At 42.0% G+C, this 15,719-nt stretch overlaps 2 protein-coding genes across 3 annotated transcripts in view; one reads left to right on the forward strand and one right to left on the reverse strand.

Moving 5' to 3' along the window:
* Window positions 1-2,806: 2,806 nt before the first annotated feature.
* Window positions 2,807-14,088, reverse strand: ZSCAN29 (zinc finger and SCAN domain containing 29). Its single transcript, XM_090270502.1, has 6 exons — window positions 13,193-14,088; window positions 12,202-12,636; window positions 11,520-11,724; window positions 8,822-9,517; window positions 6,920-7,387; window positions 2,807-4,897 (listed from the first exon to the last, which is right to left on the reverse strand). Exons 2-6 carry the CDS (start codon window positions 12,517-12,519, stop codon window positions 4,032-4,034), a joined length of 2,553 nt encoding a protein of 850 aa, XP_090126628.1. The 5' UTR covers window positions 12,520-12,636; window positions 13,193-14,088; the 3' UTR covers window positions 2,807-4,031.
* Window positions 13,697-15,719, forward strand: part of TUBGCP4 (tubulin gamma complex component 4) — a 40,333-nt gene continuing 38,310 nt past the window's right edge. For both annotated transcript variants that reach the window (XM_090270500.1, XM_090270501.1), the window contains exon 1: window positions 13,697-14,031. In XM_090270500.1, the coding sequence (XP_090126626.1) occupies window positions 13,954-14,031 (78 nt within the window). In that variant the 5' untranslated portion in view covers window positions 13,697-13,953. The remainder of the gene's footprint in view (window positions 14,032-15,719) is intronic.

Here is a 15,719-nt window from a genome sequence, read left to right on the forward strand (position 1 = left end):
AAGCTTTCTAGCTTCTGACAACAGCTCTGTATTTAATTATGCTTACTGTTATCAGACTCTTAAATATTCCCCAAAACTGTTGACTCAAGGCTACACTGCATATGATGGGCTTTTGTGGCTATCCAGTAGTCAGGGTTAATCTACTTTAGGTGACTAGTGACAGATTAAGCTAGCTGCTGAGATCTGGCTTGTCCTTCTTATGATTAATTCCTCTGGAATCAAGTTATTGGTTTTGTGTCTGTATGTGTGTGTGTATAATGCTTCTACCTTAACTTTTCTCTTATTTTGACCATAATGGAGCTATGCTGGCCAGATGCTTCTTGAGCTCTAGGGTACTTTAGGCCTCTATTTCCAGTCTTTATTATTTTTGCCACCCCTCCCCCCACCTCACTCCATCCCCACTTCCTATTTCCAGCCTTTAATCTGACTTCCAGTTGTTTCAAAGTTTTGTTTCTGAAAGAGCCTATGACAGATGTAGGAGAAATTTAAACTAAAATATCTCCATATAACATGTTATTTTAAGCACCATGATGTCAGAGAATACTCAATAACATTTTATACATCAAAACTTGGAGACATGGATCTCACTGGATAGCTATTTGAATATTTATATTAATAAAGTTTTCATTTTAGATTTTGAATTGAATATGGAGAGAACTGATCCATCCTTACGTTCATATCTCATTTTCCCTTCCCTACATCGTCAGCATAAAAAGAGTTCTCTACAGAATTGACAACACTCAGATTATAGTAAAAGAGAAATGGCAGCAACACAGAGAATATATGTTATTAAGTTCTCTGGCATTGGCCACAGAGCACAAGCAATAAAAAGGATAGCATGGGGCAAATAAACAAATAAAAAAATAACAGCAGTAGGGAAACAACTAATGGAAATAAATATGACTGCCCAGCTTCTGCTAATACATTGTTCTTTACTTTGCTGCACAGCCACCCATTCTGTTCCCACAAAGGTCTTGTGGGTATTAAAAGGATAGGGGTATATAGATTCTCTTGCTCCCCCAACAGTGGGCTTGGTTTCGCTTTCTTAGAATGTCTGAAAACTATTATTTCTTACTTCTTCCATCCTTAGGAATGGTATACTGGGTAGCAGATAATGGTTTGTGAACTAGTTTGAGGTGATCTGATTTTTCCCCAGTAAGAGAGTTTGCCTTTGCCCTATTCCTTTTGCACATTCTCTTCATCTGGAGGTTGGAGGGCTGGTCCTGGTTCTGGGTCTTTTAAAATAAGACTCACTCTCCATGCTCAGTTATGGTGGAGCCTAAGGGATATGGATACTGATAACCAAGGAAGGATTTTCATTCTAATTTCTCTTTTACCATATTCTAATCTGTTTCTCAGCCTAGAACATATTCAGTCAAGCATTCTTCTAGTAACCCCACACAGGAAGCCAAAAAAAGCAAGTGAAGATTTATCTTTTCGCACCAGCAACAAGTTAATCATAACTTGCACATGCATGTTTTTAAAAGTATCTGAAGAAACACTGGGCACTTTATAAATATAATTTTTATTAACATGGTATCCCTGAGAGGCAGATTAAGGTATAAACATTATTCTGCTTTACAGAAAGGGAATTGGAGGCAGGTTGACATACACATAAGATACCTGGGACCAGAATTTATATCTGCTGATACCCCAACCACTGGTTTTCCAGAAGACTATACACAGATATACTAAAGATAGTATCCTCTCATTTAAAAAAAAAGAACATTATAACATATTTCCTAAATCATCTCAGATCCTGAAGCATTGCTTTAGACTGGTGTTTCTTACATCTTTCTGTCCGCTTAGGTAATATAATTGAGATACAATCTCCCTTTAATTCCTAATAAGTGATAGAGTCTTTGTACTAGGACCCCTCAACACCAGAACCCTAATTAATCTCTCATCTAAAACAGTAAGCTGTGAATTACAGAATATTCTATCTCCTCGATTCTCCGAGATCTCATCCAGCCACAGGACTCTATAAAAGTGTGAATGTGAAACAGCTGCTTATCCTAGGCCTTGGCAATCTGCTCATATTCTTCTTCCTGACCTGCCCATCAAAGTATCTTCTCAAACTACAGTTTTTGACTCTTGTCTTCTATAGGACCTAGTCCGCCATAACTGCTCATTCTTCTCCAGTACCAGCCAGCTGTTTCCTTATTAATAAGTACAGCACAGCACCTAATTTACTGTAGAAGAGGGGCGCATCACCTCCTGATCTGCCTCTGGCACTCCATGTTTCGGCTAAGGTGATTCTTTCTCTGCCTCCAGCACAGCCCATATCATTCTGTTCCTCAAATTCTGTGCTGCTCCAAGCTTTGTCTAACCTTCCTTACAGTTTCTCTTTTGCCTTCTGCTCTATTTGCACAAAACACCTTGCTCCCCAGGACTGCCATTTCTCATCCACTCAGCACTCAGTTTTGGAACATTCATCTCATCCTAATTTACCCAATAATCTTCCCTCCTTTGAACACTTCCTACTTCATGAAGCCTTCCTGAATAAAGAGAAGAATGCACCTCCCAGATTTTTCTGACAGCAAACTCTAATGCAATAGGCATTAATATTTAAGGAGTTATCACCTAGCTTTAAAACTGTTACAGCTATACACGTGTACTTATTATTTGTCCACCCCACTGTCATTTTAGATTGTATAAAGACAGGTACTATTTAACTTGTGCTGTACAGGACTCCCCATACTACTATGAATATAGGAGTAATTAATGAAAAACTATTTGATTGTAAAAATCAGAATTACTCTTAAGTTTGAAGAGCTGCTTTTAAAAACAGATGGATACAGTTGAATATATGCATGTGCATGTATTGGCAACCAAACTGACCAAAGATAATCTGTCCTCCTTAACATTAGTGTAGAGTTGTTGGCTTGGTCTGTTTTCCCATCCATGGGAATGTGGCAGTGGCTTCTGCTCATTGTAGGTTAGTATTGAGCACCCACAGGGTATCTAACACTAGACTAGGTGTTTGGAGTGTGTGGAATATGGACAATTCCCTATTAGTAGCTTTAACTGCTTTCCCAGTCACCATAGCCAGCTGCCTTGCTCTCTGGGCTTCTGGACCACAAGGGACAGATGAAACTCAGATAAGGTGGAACAGAAAAAAATCAAACTAGATATTGTAAATTAGTGTGCTTCTATTCCAGATCTCCTAGGGCTTGGAAGAAATTTAAGAAATTCAGGGTTTACACCTCAACATTTATATAAGGCTATATTATTTGCCCATACAAAACATCTAGGTTCTTGGTAAGAAGATTCATAGGTCAGAACCAAGATGGACATTAAACTCTTCTTCTTCAAGGTAAATGAAGAGTTCATGACAAATACAGATGCTCCTCTACTTATAATGGGGCTATGTCCAGATAAGCCTGTCATAAGTTGAACATATTGTACATCAAAAATGCCTTTAAAGCTACCAAACATCATAGCTTAGCCTAGACCGTTTCTACTTAATACATATTGCATTCCCACCATCACAAAGTCAAACTTCTATAAACTGGGGACCACCTGTATTTCATTCTGGGCACAGGCTTCAGGTTTCAGTGAGAAGGAAGAGTCATTCCTTTTTGTATTTCCTTTACTGTATGAAGAGCTAGACCTACTCAATGAGAAAAGTCTCACATCTCCCTGAAATGCTGCTGTGATAGGCTTTTCCACTTGGAACGCAGCTGATTAAGAGGATAAGTAAAGAAGAGTACATATCAGACTCAGGATCTACTACTATGTCCTCTCTATTAAGGGGACAACATAGGCACTGAGAGGGAAAGATGTTAACTGTCAGTTCAAATGCAGGCATGGAGAGGGATTGAAATCTTCCTTTCATTCTTAAGATGACTGCCTTGGGAATCTGATCCAGGAGAAACAGGGACAAATGGTGAGGTGAATCCTAGAGTATTTCCTAAACTGGCTGGGCACAGAATAGGAGATGAATCTCACTATTGAAAGACTTTTTCAAACAATTTCAATACATTTACTGAAGCTCCTTTTTTTTCTTATAGATCCTCAGGGGCTTACTACTAAGGCACTGACTGTGTCAGAAATTTTTCTCGTGTATGGATTTCTCTGTGCTTATTCAGAGCAGAGCTTTTACTGAAGCACTTGCCACAATCATGACACCCATAGGGTTTCTCCCCTGTGTGGGTTCTATGATGTGCACGTAAGTCAGAACTCTTACTGAAACTCTTTCCACAATCAGGACACACATGGGGTCTCTCTCCTGTGTGTATCCTCCGATGTGCACTAAAATGAGAACTGTTATTGAAGCTTTTTCCACACTCTTCACATTGATAGGGCTTTTCTCCTGTGTGGATTCTCTGGTGAATTATAAGGCTTGAGCTCTGATTGAAACGTTTTCCACACTCACTGCATTGATACGGTTTCTCTCCTGTGTGGATTCTCCTGTGCGTGATGAAATTTGAACTGTCGCGGAAACTTTTCCCACAGTCAAGACATTTATATGGTTTCTCGCCAGTGTGGATTCTCCGGTGTCTAATGAGGCGTGCACTCCGACTGAAGCTTTTCCCACAGTCCGCACATTTATACGGATTTTCCACTTGATGGGATGTCTGATATATGAGGTGGGAGTTTGGACTGAAGCTTTTGCCATATCTAAGATATTTATAGGGTCTCTCTCCCAAGCAGGGTTTCTGATGACTTTGAACTTTACCTAAACTTCTCTCTGGGAGTGTGGGTTTTCCTCTTTTCTCCCCTGGAGTCCTTTCCCACTGTCTTCCTGATCTACATCCACTTTCAGTGCCTTTACCCTGATTAAGATGGCGGACAATTTTCCTTTCAGACCTTGCAAGTAATGTCCTATGCAGTTGTACTTCCTCAGAAATATCCCGTTTTAGATTCTCTTCATTCTTAAATCCAGCCTCAAAACCTGGTATGAGAATAGAATTTTTAAAGTTATCCACTTCCTCAATTATGTGCCATGGTAAGGTAAGTATCACATTAGATAATTAAAGATAAAAATTAGGGAGTTCTAGATCCCAAATAATTACCATCTATTAAAATTCCAGTGTTTTCCTTTTCTACTTGATAACCTATCCCATGCTTCTCATCTACATAGAGCTAATTAGTATATTCTTTTAACTCTTCCTGGATGCCCAGGATCTTCAGAAAATCTCAGTATAACAAGAAAAACCTACCAGAGTTAAAACTATCAACATGTTTATACAGGAAAGACACTTCATAATGCTGTATTTTTTGTCTCATCTCATGCCTATTATGGTATTCTAGTTTATGTTCTGTGCCAATAACTAAAGGGATTAGAAGGAAATGTCCAGGAAAACTCTGGAAAAACTTATATATCCAAAAAGAGCTATATGAGTCCTCTTCTGCTCAAATTCCAATATATGTTGAGAATAAAAACAGGGTAGCAAAGTACTTGGTATCTTTCAAAGAACAAAAGGCCTTCTGAGAGAAGAACTTTGCCAGAAGTGCCTTACTAAAAGCATTCTCTTTGCCTATGGAAAGATGATCACTAAATGTTCCAAAAGCACTTTAATGCCCAAGCTAAGCTCTTAATATTCTTCTAAGAACCAAATGCCAGGCTCCCCAGGTGTAGGCTAATGTGAACTTGCAGATACTTACAAATTTTTAGTTTGAATTTACAGAATTTTCAACTTTTTCAGGTAAACTTTCAATCCCTAATTTCCTGGACTAAATCTGAGAGCAAAAGAATGCTGAGTGTCAGCCTGTATGTATATCCCCCAAAAGCAGCATTTCTACATAGAAGCCCAGTCTTAAGAGATGCCCCATGAAATACAGGTTCATCAGATTAAATGAAATCTCAGAACCTTAAATATGTAAATATGTTTTGTGATCCTTCGTGAGGAGGATTTAACATTTCCTAAACCCAGAAGGCATTTTTTAGTGGCATATATTATTACACCCATGGAACGGATGCTCCATAGAACACTCTTGAAGAATGTTCATCTAAAGAATTCTTGGAAAAGAAAACTGCTACTTATTAAATACTTACTATGTGCCCAAGCATTGTGCTAGGTGCTTCACCAAGGACCCTCGCGTATATCAGCCTTTTGAGGTAGGTCTTCATAGATAAGTAAACTTACAGGGTTAAATAACTTGCTCTAAGTTACTCAGCTTACAAACAACAGAGTCCAGATTCACATATATAGGGGTGGACAAAAATAGGTTTACAGTTGTGAGTATGCCAAAACACAGTTTATTCTTGTACTATTTATTATTTACTGTATTATGAATTTGTATTATTTGTCTTATTATTATTTCATATCCTTATTTAAGATTTATCTGTTAGGTAATGATGGCTGGTAATTTAACCTACTTTTGCCCACCCTTGTACATGCATGACTCCAAAATAAGAACTATTCTTTCCTCAAGGAGGGAAGCCAAAGTGAAGTATTTTCTTCCTTATACAGCAGCTAAGATTCAACAGGTCAATAACTCCGAAATCTCAGACTTCTGCCTAAGTGTGTTTTAAGAAAGAGGTTACTAGGTTTTCAAAAATGTGTATAAAGTAGACATACAGCTAGTATATAAGCTGAAACTAGAAGAACAAACAAATGAGAATGAACTTTTAAAATTACCTTCATCCTATTATGGGTACATGGGAAATATTAGCTTTCAGATTCCCTGCGAGGTAAACTACCTAGAAACATAGCAGCTCACATGTAAATGATAGCAAATTTACCAAATTTGAAACCATTTTGGATTGATGCTGTGTGAGGAGGCAAGTCAAATGAATAATTTATTTACCCTCACTGAACTGCTTTAATAGGAAACACGGGGAAGAGATAGGTGGTCACAAGAAGAATTCATGAGAGTTGAGTGTAGAGGCTTCAATCTGATTATTTTTTTCCTAAATCCCACTGCCTCCCTTTTGCTTTTTAGACCCTAAAAATCAAAGGATCTTACTTACCACTAGGGCTCTGGAATAAGACTGGAGCACGCGTCATGACAGCCCCTGGGGGTAGCTCATTATCTTCTTCATCATCAGAATCTTCTTCTGTGGCCTCTTCTGCCTCCTCAGCTTGCTTCTCTTCTTCGGCCTCACTGGTATCCTGGATGGGGCAAGAGGCTATGTCTTCTTCCGGGCCATCACTGGGTGGGGCAGCAACCCGGGCACTCACCAAAGCATCCATCTCTTCAAAGAAGGGACAGGTCTCTGGTGCTTGGCCATTCTTGACTTTCCGATAGCTCGTTTGTAGGCTTTTAAACTTGGTCCGACATTGCTCTGGTGTCCTAAGGAAGCCATATTCCCATAACCGCTCAGCCACTGCTCCATACAACTGGCTGTTGCGGTGACAGTTCTGGAGGGCTTCATAAAACTGAGTCTCACTAAGAATTGCAAGATAAGTCTTTGTCTCTTCATAGCCCCAGTGTACACCTGCCACCAGAAGAGAAATGTCAGTACCATGGCTTTAGAGCCTCAGTTCCTTAATCCTATCATCTGCCTCATGAAAGGTTCCCAAAGAATGACTCAAAAATCTTAACAGTCTCTTAAAAATCACACTGTTGCGTAATCCCTATTATGGCCCTTCTTCCCTTGCCACAATCTCAAAAATAAATAAATAGATAGATAGATAGATAGATAAATACAGACAGACCTCATAGTCATGCACCTTATTGTTAGGAGAGGACTGGAAGAAGCCTGAAAGAGGAAGGAAGCAGTGCATCACTGGGCCTGACCATGTGCTAGTGCTACAGGCCCCTCTTGGGCAGTACATCAGGATGATTATACACCCTGCTCCCTGAAGGTGAGCAAAGTAGTGGGAAGGGAGATTCAGTGAATCTTCCATTATCCTCCACTCACTGTAAGTAAAGAAGGAGGAAGAATCAGAAGACAAAAAAACAGTGGAAAAGGGTGAAAAAACAATGAAAATTATAAGAGCCGGCACATGTGCTACATTTGCAATCTATCTACATTTATTCCAGTGACAAAAAATGAAGAAAAAGGAAAGGAAAAAGAAGGTAGGAAGAATAAAACTAAAGTAACATCACATTTAATTTAGAAAATGGAAGCAAAGATCACTTCACAGTGGAACTACAACTTTAGAGCTATAGTCCTGCTGCCATTCCCCATTTTACAGTTCAAGAAACAAACTCAGAAATGGTCACATAACTGTCCAACGGCACTCAGCTGATTAGTGGTCAGGATTAGAAACAAAGCCTCCTGACTGGTACTTTGGTGCCCTTTCCATAACGTGGTTGCAGAAATTACATCAACAGTACTAAAAAATACTTACAAAACAAAACTGTTCCACAGGCAAATAATATTTCAACATAGAGTGTTAAACAAGATTTCTTGCTGCAGGACTTCTCATTCCTCTTAAGAGGCCAGTGTGTGTTGCAAATCTCATAGAAGAAAGTCAGAAACTGTTTTCCCAACTTTGGGCAATCCTTCACTATGCTATTCTAAGTAAAAAGGAACATATAATAAACTGAGATTTTAGGGAGTAAAAGAGAAAACATCAGTTCATAAAAAGTGCTTGGTAAGTATTAATTCTTAAAGATAAAATAGTGCCAAGTTTTTTCAGCCTTTAATGATTTTACAATCAGGAAAAAAACCTTAATAAAGAAATGGGAGCACTGATATTCCTTTTCAGGAGTCTCTTGAATTTGCTGAGTGTGTTTCTTTAAGATACCTAAAATTATTCCCTACTTCCTATTATCCCACAGAATGAAATACACATGGAACTGAGAAGTGCCTCTTTGTTCTCTTAAGTGACAAAGCTGGCAGGTGATATTAAGCTTCATGAGTCCACATCCAGTCTCATAACTCCTCAAGCCTAATCCCAAAATTCCAAGAAGAAAAGCTTACCACTTGGGCTTCGAAAAAGGACAGATGCAGTTGAGTTATTGGGGTCCTGGGGGTTGGCTTTCTGGCCCATTTCATCACTGTCAGACTCTTCAGCCATGGCCTCTTCTGCTCCCTCATGCTGCCCACTCCCTGGCCCTGGCTCCTCCGTCTCAGCATCGCTGCTTGCTAGGCCAGAGTGAGAGGCTGCCTCTTCCAGGCCATTGCTGGGCAGGGCAATGACCTGAGCACTCATCAGGGCTTCCATCTCTTCAAAGAAGGGGCAGGTCTCAGGTGGGTGGCCATTCTTGACTTTCCGATAGCTCTTCTGGAGACCTTTGAACTTGGTCCGACATTGTTCCAGGGTCCGGAGGAAGCCATACTCCCGGAGCCGCTCAGCCACAGCCCCATATACTTGGCTGTTTCGATGACAGTTTCTGAGAGCTTCATAAAATTCAGTCTGACTAAGAATTGCAAGGAGAGTTCTGGTCTCTTCATAGCCCCAGTGCACACCTGCCACCTTCTCATCCTCAAAGCCCCAGTGTTCCTGTTCCACCCAGCTTCTTTTCTCTCTCCTGGATGTTAACAGGTCAGCATGCATTTGTCTGTCTCCTGTGAGACTGCCTCTTGGGAGTTCTTTTTCCTTGGAGCCCAGATCTGGGATCCAAGGCTCTCCTTGCTCCAACTTAGATACCACACCGGATTTAGGAAATGGAAATCCTGCTTGCAGAGAAGCAAACAAATGACATAATAGTTTGGACTGATCGTTAAAAAAAAAATCTCTGAGTTCAGACCTGCCTTTTTTATCTAAGAGTCTTATAAACAAAGTATCTAAGGAAATATATTTTCAGAAAGTTCAATGTGTTGAAGAAAATGGAAAAAATACATGAAACACCAAAACAAGAGAAATACTATATTTTCCACAGCAGGGTGACAAGAGAGGAAAAGGATTGTCTGTTTAGAGCAGATAATTCCGTTCCAAATTGCTCCCTAGCTCCCATGACCACTTGTAGGCAGGTCATGGCAACGCTGGGAACAGTTACCTCCTGTCTCTTAGCATTCTCCACTTGGGGCTAGAAAATTAAACTCAGATTTCAAGAGGGAGGGGAACAGAAGGGAAATCAGCCACAACTCATCTGTTTCCTTCATTCTCAGTCACCAAGTTCTAAAGGTTTTTTTCCCTTAGTATGTCCTCCATTCCTACTGCCACCACCCAAGTCTAGACTTCTCACCTTCTCACAACCCAGATAACTGCAGCAGTCACTGTCCTACCTAGCTCCAGGCTTTTTTGCTTTCTCAGCTCACATGCTATACTGCTGGACCTTAATCTGAGTGCCTGTTATGCACTGTCCATTCATATCAGACTCTTCCCCTCCTGTCCACATTTAACCCATTCTTCAAGCTATATTTACCAATGCCTCCATGAAGCCTTCCCTATAGCCCTCCTTTGTCTTCCACTCTGCCAAACCCCTATTGTACTCACACAATTGAGTAATAAGTCATTGTTTAGCACTGTTTCAGTACAGTTCAGTTCAGCATATATTTATGTTTGCTGTTATGTTCTCAATCATATTATAAGCTCTTTAAGGATAGGCATCTTTTCTTACTGCAGAATACCTTGCAAGGTGAAGCACATGGTAGATGTTAAAAAATGGATATATTCTACAAACCTGTGTGTGGCGTTAAGGGATTGTATCTGGATGACTGAACAGAGACCATTACCAAACTGGCTGAGAAGGCTAGCGTCTTAGACAATAAGATCAAAATTCAGAACAATCTCAACAAGTTAAAGAAATGATCAAAGAAAAAACACAATATGGAGTTCAACAAAATAGAAAAACAAGCTCTACAAAATCATACAAGAATAAGCACGAGACGCAAAGACAATGGGGAAGGCTGTGAGAGTCCTAGGAATTACCAAGTGGACAGTAATCAAGTAATTAGTTAAGCTATACTGAAAAAAAAAAAAACGTGAAATTCTTAAGTAAAATTCTTACTGTGCCTCAAGCTATCAGACACTCCCTGGAATAACAAATATAACTTAGTTCTCCACAACTGACATATTTGGAGAACTACGTTTCCAAGGGAGAGTAACAAAAACTTAGTACGTCTGAGCCCTGGCTGGTGTGGCTCGTTGGGTTGGGGATCGTCCCACAAAGCGAAAGGTCACTGGTCTGATTCCAGGTCAGGGCACATGCCTAGGTTGTGGGCTAGATACCCCACTGGGGGGTGGTGTGAGAGGCAACCAATAGATTTTTCTCTCACACGTGGATATTTCCCTCTCTTTCTCCCTCTCTAAAACAAAAATCTTAAATTAAAAAAGTATGAATAATGGAGTTTCTGGGGAAAAGCTTAAAGAAACAAATGCAGTTTATTTCAGAGAAGGAAAGTGACTAAAAGGAAGATGTACATACTTCAAGTATAGAAAATAATTTTTATCTAGAAAATACTGACTTGGTATCATCATTACCAAGAAGAAATAAAATAACTCAAAGCTCTGATAAAAACTAAGGAACCATTCTTTGGCAGATTTATCAAAAGAGGAAATCTAAGACTTCTCACTGCAGCAGAGAGCTAAACTATATGCTTTCAGGAGGTCCCCAACAACCACATACTCTATAATTGACACTCATTCTGAAATCCCTTTCCCACTCACTATTCCCAAACCCTACTTCCCAACTTAGAATGGCATCCTGTCTTCCCATATGAATTTACTCCTCACCGCTCCTTTGAAAGGGTCTGAGCTTCTCCTTTGGATTCATCTGCTCCTGTGGTCCCAGGTCTGGGCTTCTTGCCCTCTCTTTCTTGGGTACACCTCTGGACTGGGGTTCCACTGACTCCTGCCGAACACTTAATAACTCTTGTGATGATTTGATGGGTGTCATCTTCTCCAAGCACACTTCCTGCCCCTTCACAGAGACTGTGACCTAGAAACAACCCCCATTAATTGTCACTGCAAGGTTATAATGAGGGTCATTCCCAGATTATTTAATACCCTCCAAAAAGACCATCATCCTTTTGGGAAATGGCTAGTGGTAGTGGTGGTGTTAATAGCCAACAAGAGTCATTCTTATTCCATTACTGTTAGCTTAGAAAAGCTGGAACATTAGAAGGAAAAGATCAAAGTAGTAAACCCAACTACAGGCTAAAAAATAAGTTCCCTTTCTTCTCTATAAATAAAAAACTTACGAATCTATGAATAACTCATGATGACAGGGAAGCAAATATACATCCAGGTACCACCTCCAGATAAGCTATATCTGAAAAAGTTACCCCTTCCAGTACCAGAAGTATAAGCATTACCAAGGGACACCGTACCCCTCCTTAGATCTATACCTTTATTTGGCCCTTTATCCTTGCCTCTTACCCAGTTACACATTTCTGAATTCCCCCTCCCTTCTCACCGAACGTCCAGGTCTTCCAGGCTCTCTTTCTAAATCTTCCACCAGAGCCACAGCCTCCTCTCCACTTTCTGGACATTGCTCCTGTATCCACTTCTGGATATCCCCAGGTAAGATGGTCAGGAACTGCTCTAGCACCAGCAACTCTACAATCTGCTCCTTGGTGTGCACCTCCGGCCTCAGCCACCGACAGCAAAGCTCCCAGAGTTGGCTGAAAGCCTTCCGGGGACCAGCTACCTCCTGGTAATGAAATTTCCTGAAGCGCTGTCTGAAGGTCTCAGAGTTAGTGCCATTCCCTCTCAGAGTGGGTTTGGCCATCATTCACAGCAGAAAGCAGCTTTCCTCCACTTAAGGGTCTGGGTTCCAGGGCTTAACACCTATCTTCCCATGTCCTTGGAGAATCACCTGCAGATGAGTCTCTCTGTAAGAAGTTTCCTCCTAGGGTAGAGAGAGATGGCACTATCAGAAGGAATACATTCATTACATCTAAAGTCTTGCCAGAACTGGCCTGACTTCCCATATATACGCTCCATGTGGCCAGCTGAGGTAGCACCAACTTCAGGATAGAAAGCCAAAACTAAGCATGGAGGGAAAACTTTCAAAAGCTGCATTTCTGGGCGATTTCCCAGGGCAGCCTGGAGAAACAGCAGAGAAAAGAATCTGCTCCTCTTCCCCTCCCTCAAATCTGATCCCGTTTAGCTCCTCTAACCAATGTTGCATAGTGAGTTCAAACCACATGGGAGACCTGGAGCTCAGGATCTAATGGTAAGTCACCATCCTGCTCAAGGCAACAAAAAGCCTCTGTCCAGCGGGTCGCAGCTGATCTTCCCCAGTACCTCCGCAATCCTTCCCCAGGCCTCAACGTCCGCCCTGCCCCCTCGGACTCCACAACTACCAATTCCCACCCCAAACAAAACTCAAGTACTGAAAACTGGGTCTTTGTTTCTCCTCACAGCAGAAATAACCACTCAACAAATATTCGGAAACTACTGACGGGAAACCTCGCGACTGCGAGAAGTTGGTTTTGGCTCCTGAAGCGAGAACCGGGTGGGCTTGGGGAGAGTCGCACTGAGTTGGTGGAGAGAATCCGACGGGGCAGTAGTAATGGGTCTCCTGAGGACAAACTCGGGTACTGGCCAGGAGATCCGAGTGCTGCGGAATTCGCGGGCGCGGAGCTCAGCTCAGGGAGCGGCTAGTGCGAGATTCCGGCATCTTTGTCTTCGCTCCCTCCGGCCAGGTCACTTCGGAGCCGTGGTGCAGTCTCCTCCAGAGACCTCCGACCGGGCTAAGGTACCTGAGAGCACCCTCCGGCCCACCCCTGAGAATGTCTCTCTCTCGGGTGGTCCCTCAACCCACTCGCATGTCTGCCCAAGGGCCAGCGTCACCCACCCGGGGTCGGCCCCAACCGGCCTCTCCACCCTTATAGTCCAGCTCCCAAACCGGAAGTCCGAACGGGTGACTCGGCCGCCAGGGCGCATGCGCAAAGCCAACTACCTCGACTCCTCTAGCGGAGCCTGTGTTGCAGCCAGCTGTGAGCCCTGTCAGCACAGCTTACTTCCGGAGCGCGGCTCGCCGACCCTTGGCCCGCTTCCCGTCCGCTCCTCCCGCAATTGTCTTGGCGGGAAGATTCAGGAGTAACCGTCGGACCCTGGGGCCTCTGCGCGGGTTGAGGAGGGAGTATTGGATTCTGTGGTCGTCAGGAAGGGCGCTGGAGGAAGGACCGACGTATATAGGAACTTGAGGTCCGCCGTGGAAATGATCCACGAACTGCTCTTGGCTCTGAGCGGGTATCCAGGGTCCATTTTCACCTGGAACAAGCGGAGTGGCCTTCAGGTACTGTCCGACTTAGAGCGCGGGAACTACCGAGCGCAGAGTGGGTAGACCTGACCCAGTGCATGGAGGAGGGGTCTGAAGTACCTAGGGGCCGAGACTTGCAGAGGCCTTGGGGGCGGGAGGCGTGTCCCTAGGCCGGCTACTGGAGGGGCCTGCGGGAGAAGAACACGCGGTAAGAGGGCTGGGCCCTGGGCTGGGAAACGGAGGGCAGACCCAGGATGGCCCCGCCTTCGGGTAGGAAGAGGGCGACCCGGACCAGGCCTGAAGTTGAGGTGTTTGGGCAAGAGTTTCTGGGGAACTGAACGTAAAAGTGAGGGAGACACTTTCTCCCGTTTTCACCCTTGCACTCTTTTAAATTCAGTTAAACAACAATAAGGGTTCAGCCATTATGTTGAATGAAAAAATGAATGAGTGTTTCTTTCATGACTCCATTCTCAGGAAATTTCTGCACTAGGAGAATTTAGAAAGGGGCCTTCGGGTAACCAGGAATGAATGAGAAGAAAGGGCTATGTACTCTATGTATTATCTAATTTAATCTTCATAACCACCTAATTCCATATCACAAATTAACTCCCTGTGTCTCGCTGCTGGTAATTAGCAAGCTTGGTCTTGAACACGGGTCTGTCTGTCTCCAGTATCTGAATTATGGGTTTTCTACTTATGCTTCCAGTAATGTTATCCAGTCCTCTCATTAAGTTAGTAACTAGATAGTTAGCTCCAGTATACTGTACATACAGATGAGCAAACTGAAGCTCAAAGAATTTTATGGTGGCTAGTCCTGGTAAGATTTGTATACGGTATAGCTTTGTCTGATGACAAAGCCATGCCTGTTCCTATGAGAATTGACAGTATTGGCTGGGGAAGAGCAGAAAAATAACATTCTTAGTCTATAAAATCTATAAATCAAAGCAATTCCTCTTATTACTCATTTTCCCCTATAAAACTAGCACAATGCCAGGCATATAGGAGGAAAATGTCCAGGAAGTATTTGTGGGTGCTTAATGACCTGAAGTAAAAAGAGATAACAGTATAGGAAAGATAGCTGACTTTCTTTCTTATAAAAAAAGTTTCAATCAGATTTTCTTCCTTAAGGTCTCAGCTTTAAAGTCATCTCCTCAGAAAAACTTTCTGATCATCTTTTATGTGTCCTCCCTTATTCCATTATTCTTTATCCCAGAAATTTGTTTATTTCCCTTATAGGATTTACCACAATTCACATTACTTATTGTTGTTACCTGTTTCTAGTCTTTCTCTCTCACAGATTGCCCATGGGGGCGAAGATCACAGGGGTCTTCTTCATAGGTGAACACCTGGCACAGTTTCTGCCAGAGTAGGTGTTCAGATACTTATGCAAGAAAAGGCCATCAAAACCTGAAAATACTGCATACTTTCTGCAGAGCAATGATTTTTAAAAAGGGAAGAAATTGTGACACTACAACATGGATGAAATTTAGAGATACTACTAAGTGAAATAAGCCTGTCACAAATGACAAATAGTGTGTGATTCCACTTATTTGAGGTACTTAGAATAGTCAAATTCATAAAGACAGGAAATAGAAGGGTGATTGTGTGAGCTGTGGGGAGAGAGAATAGAGAGTCTTTGCACAATGGATACAGAGTTTCAGTTTGGGAAGATGAAAATGATATGGAGATGGATGAATGGTGATGAAGGCAGCACAACAATGTGA

This window comes from Furipterus horrens, unplaced genomic scaffold (assembly GCF_987537825.1).
Source record: "Furipterus horrens unplaced genomic scaffold, mFurHor1.1.pri manual_scaffold_3, whole genome shotgun sequence".
NCBI classification, from domain to species: Eukaryota; Metazoa; Chordata; class Mammalia; order Chiroptera; family Furipteridae; genus Furipterus; species Furipterus horrens.

Excerpts from the sequence above, each read along its gene's own strand:
- ZSCAN29 (XM_090270502.1), bottom strand. The coding sequence starts at position 12,519 with ATGATGGCCAAACCCACTCTGAGAGGGAATGGCACTAACTCTGAGACC. Across the intron at positions 9,518-11,519 it reads CAGACCCTTTCAAAGGAGCG|GATTTCCATTTCCTAAATCC; the intron begins GTGAGGAGTAAA and ends CTCTGCAAGCAG. Across the intron at positions 4,898-6,919 it reads CTTATTCCAGAGCCCTAGTG|GTTTTGAGGCTGGATTTAAG; the intron begins GTAAGTAAGATC and ends TTCTCATACCAG.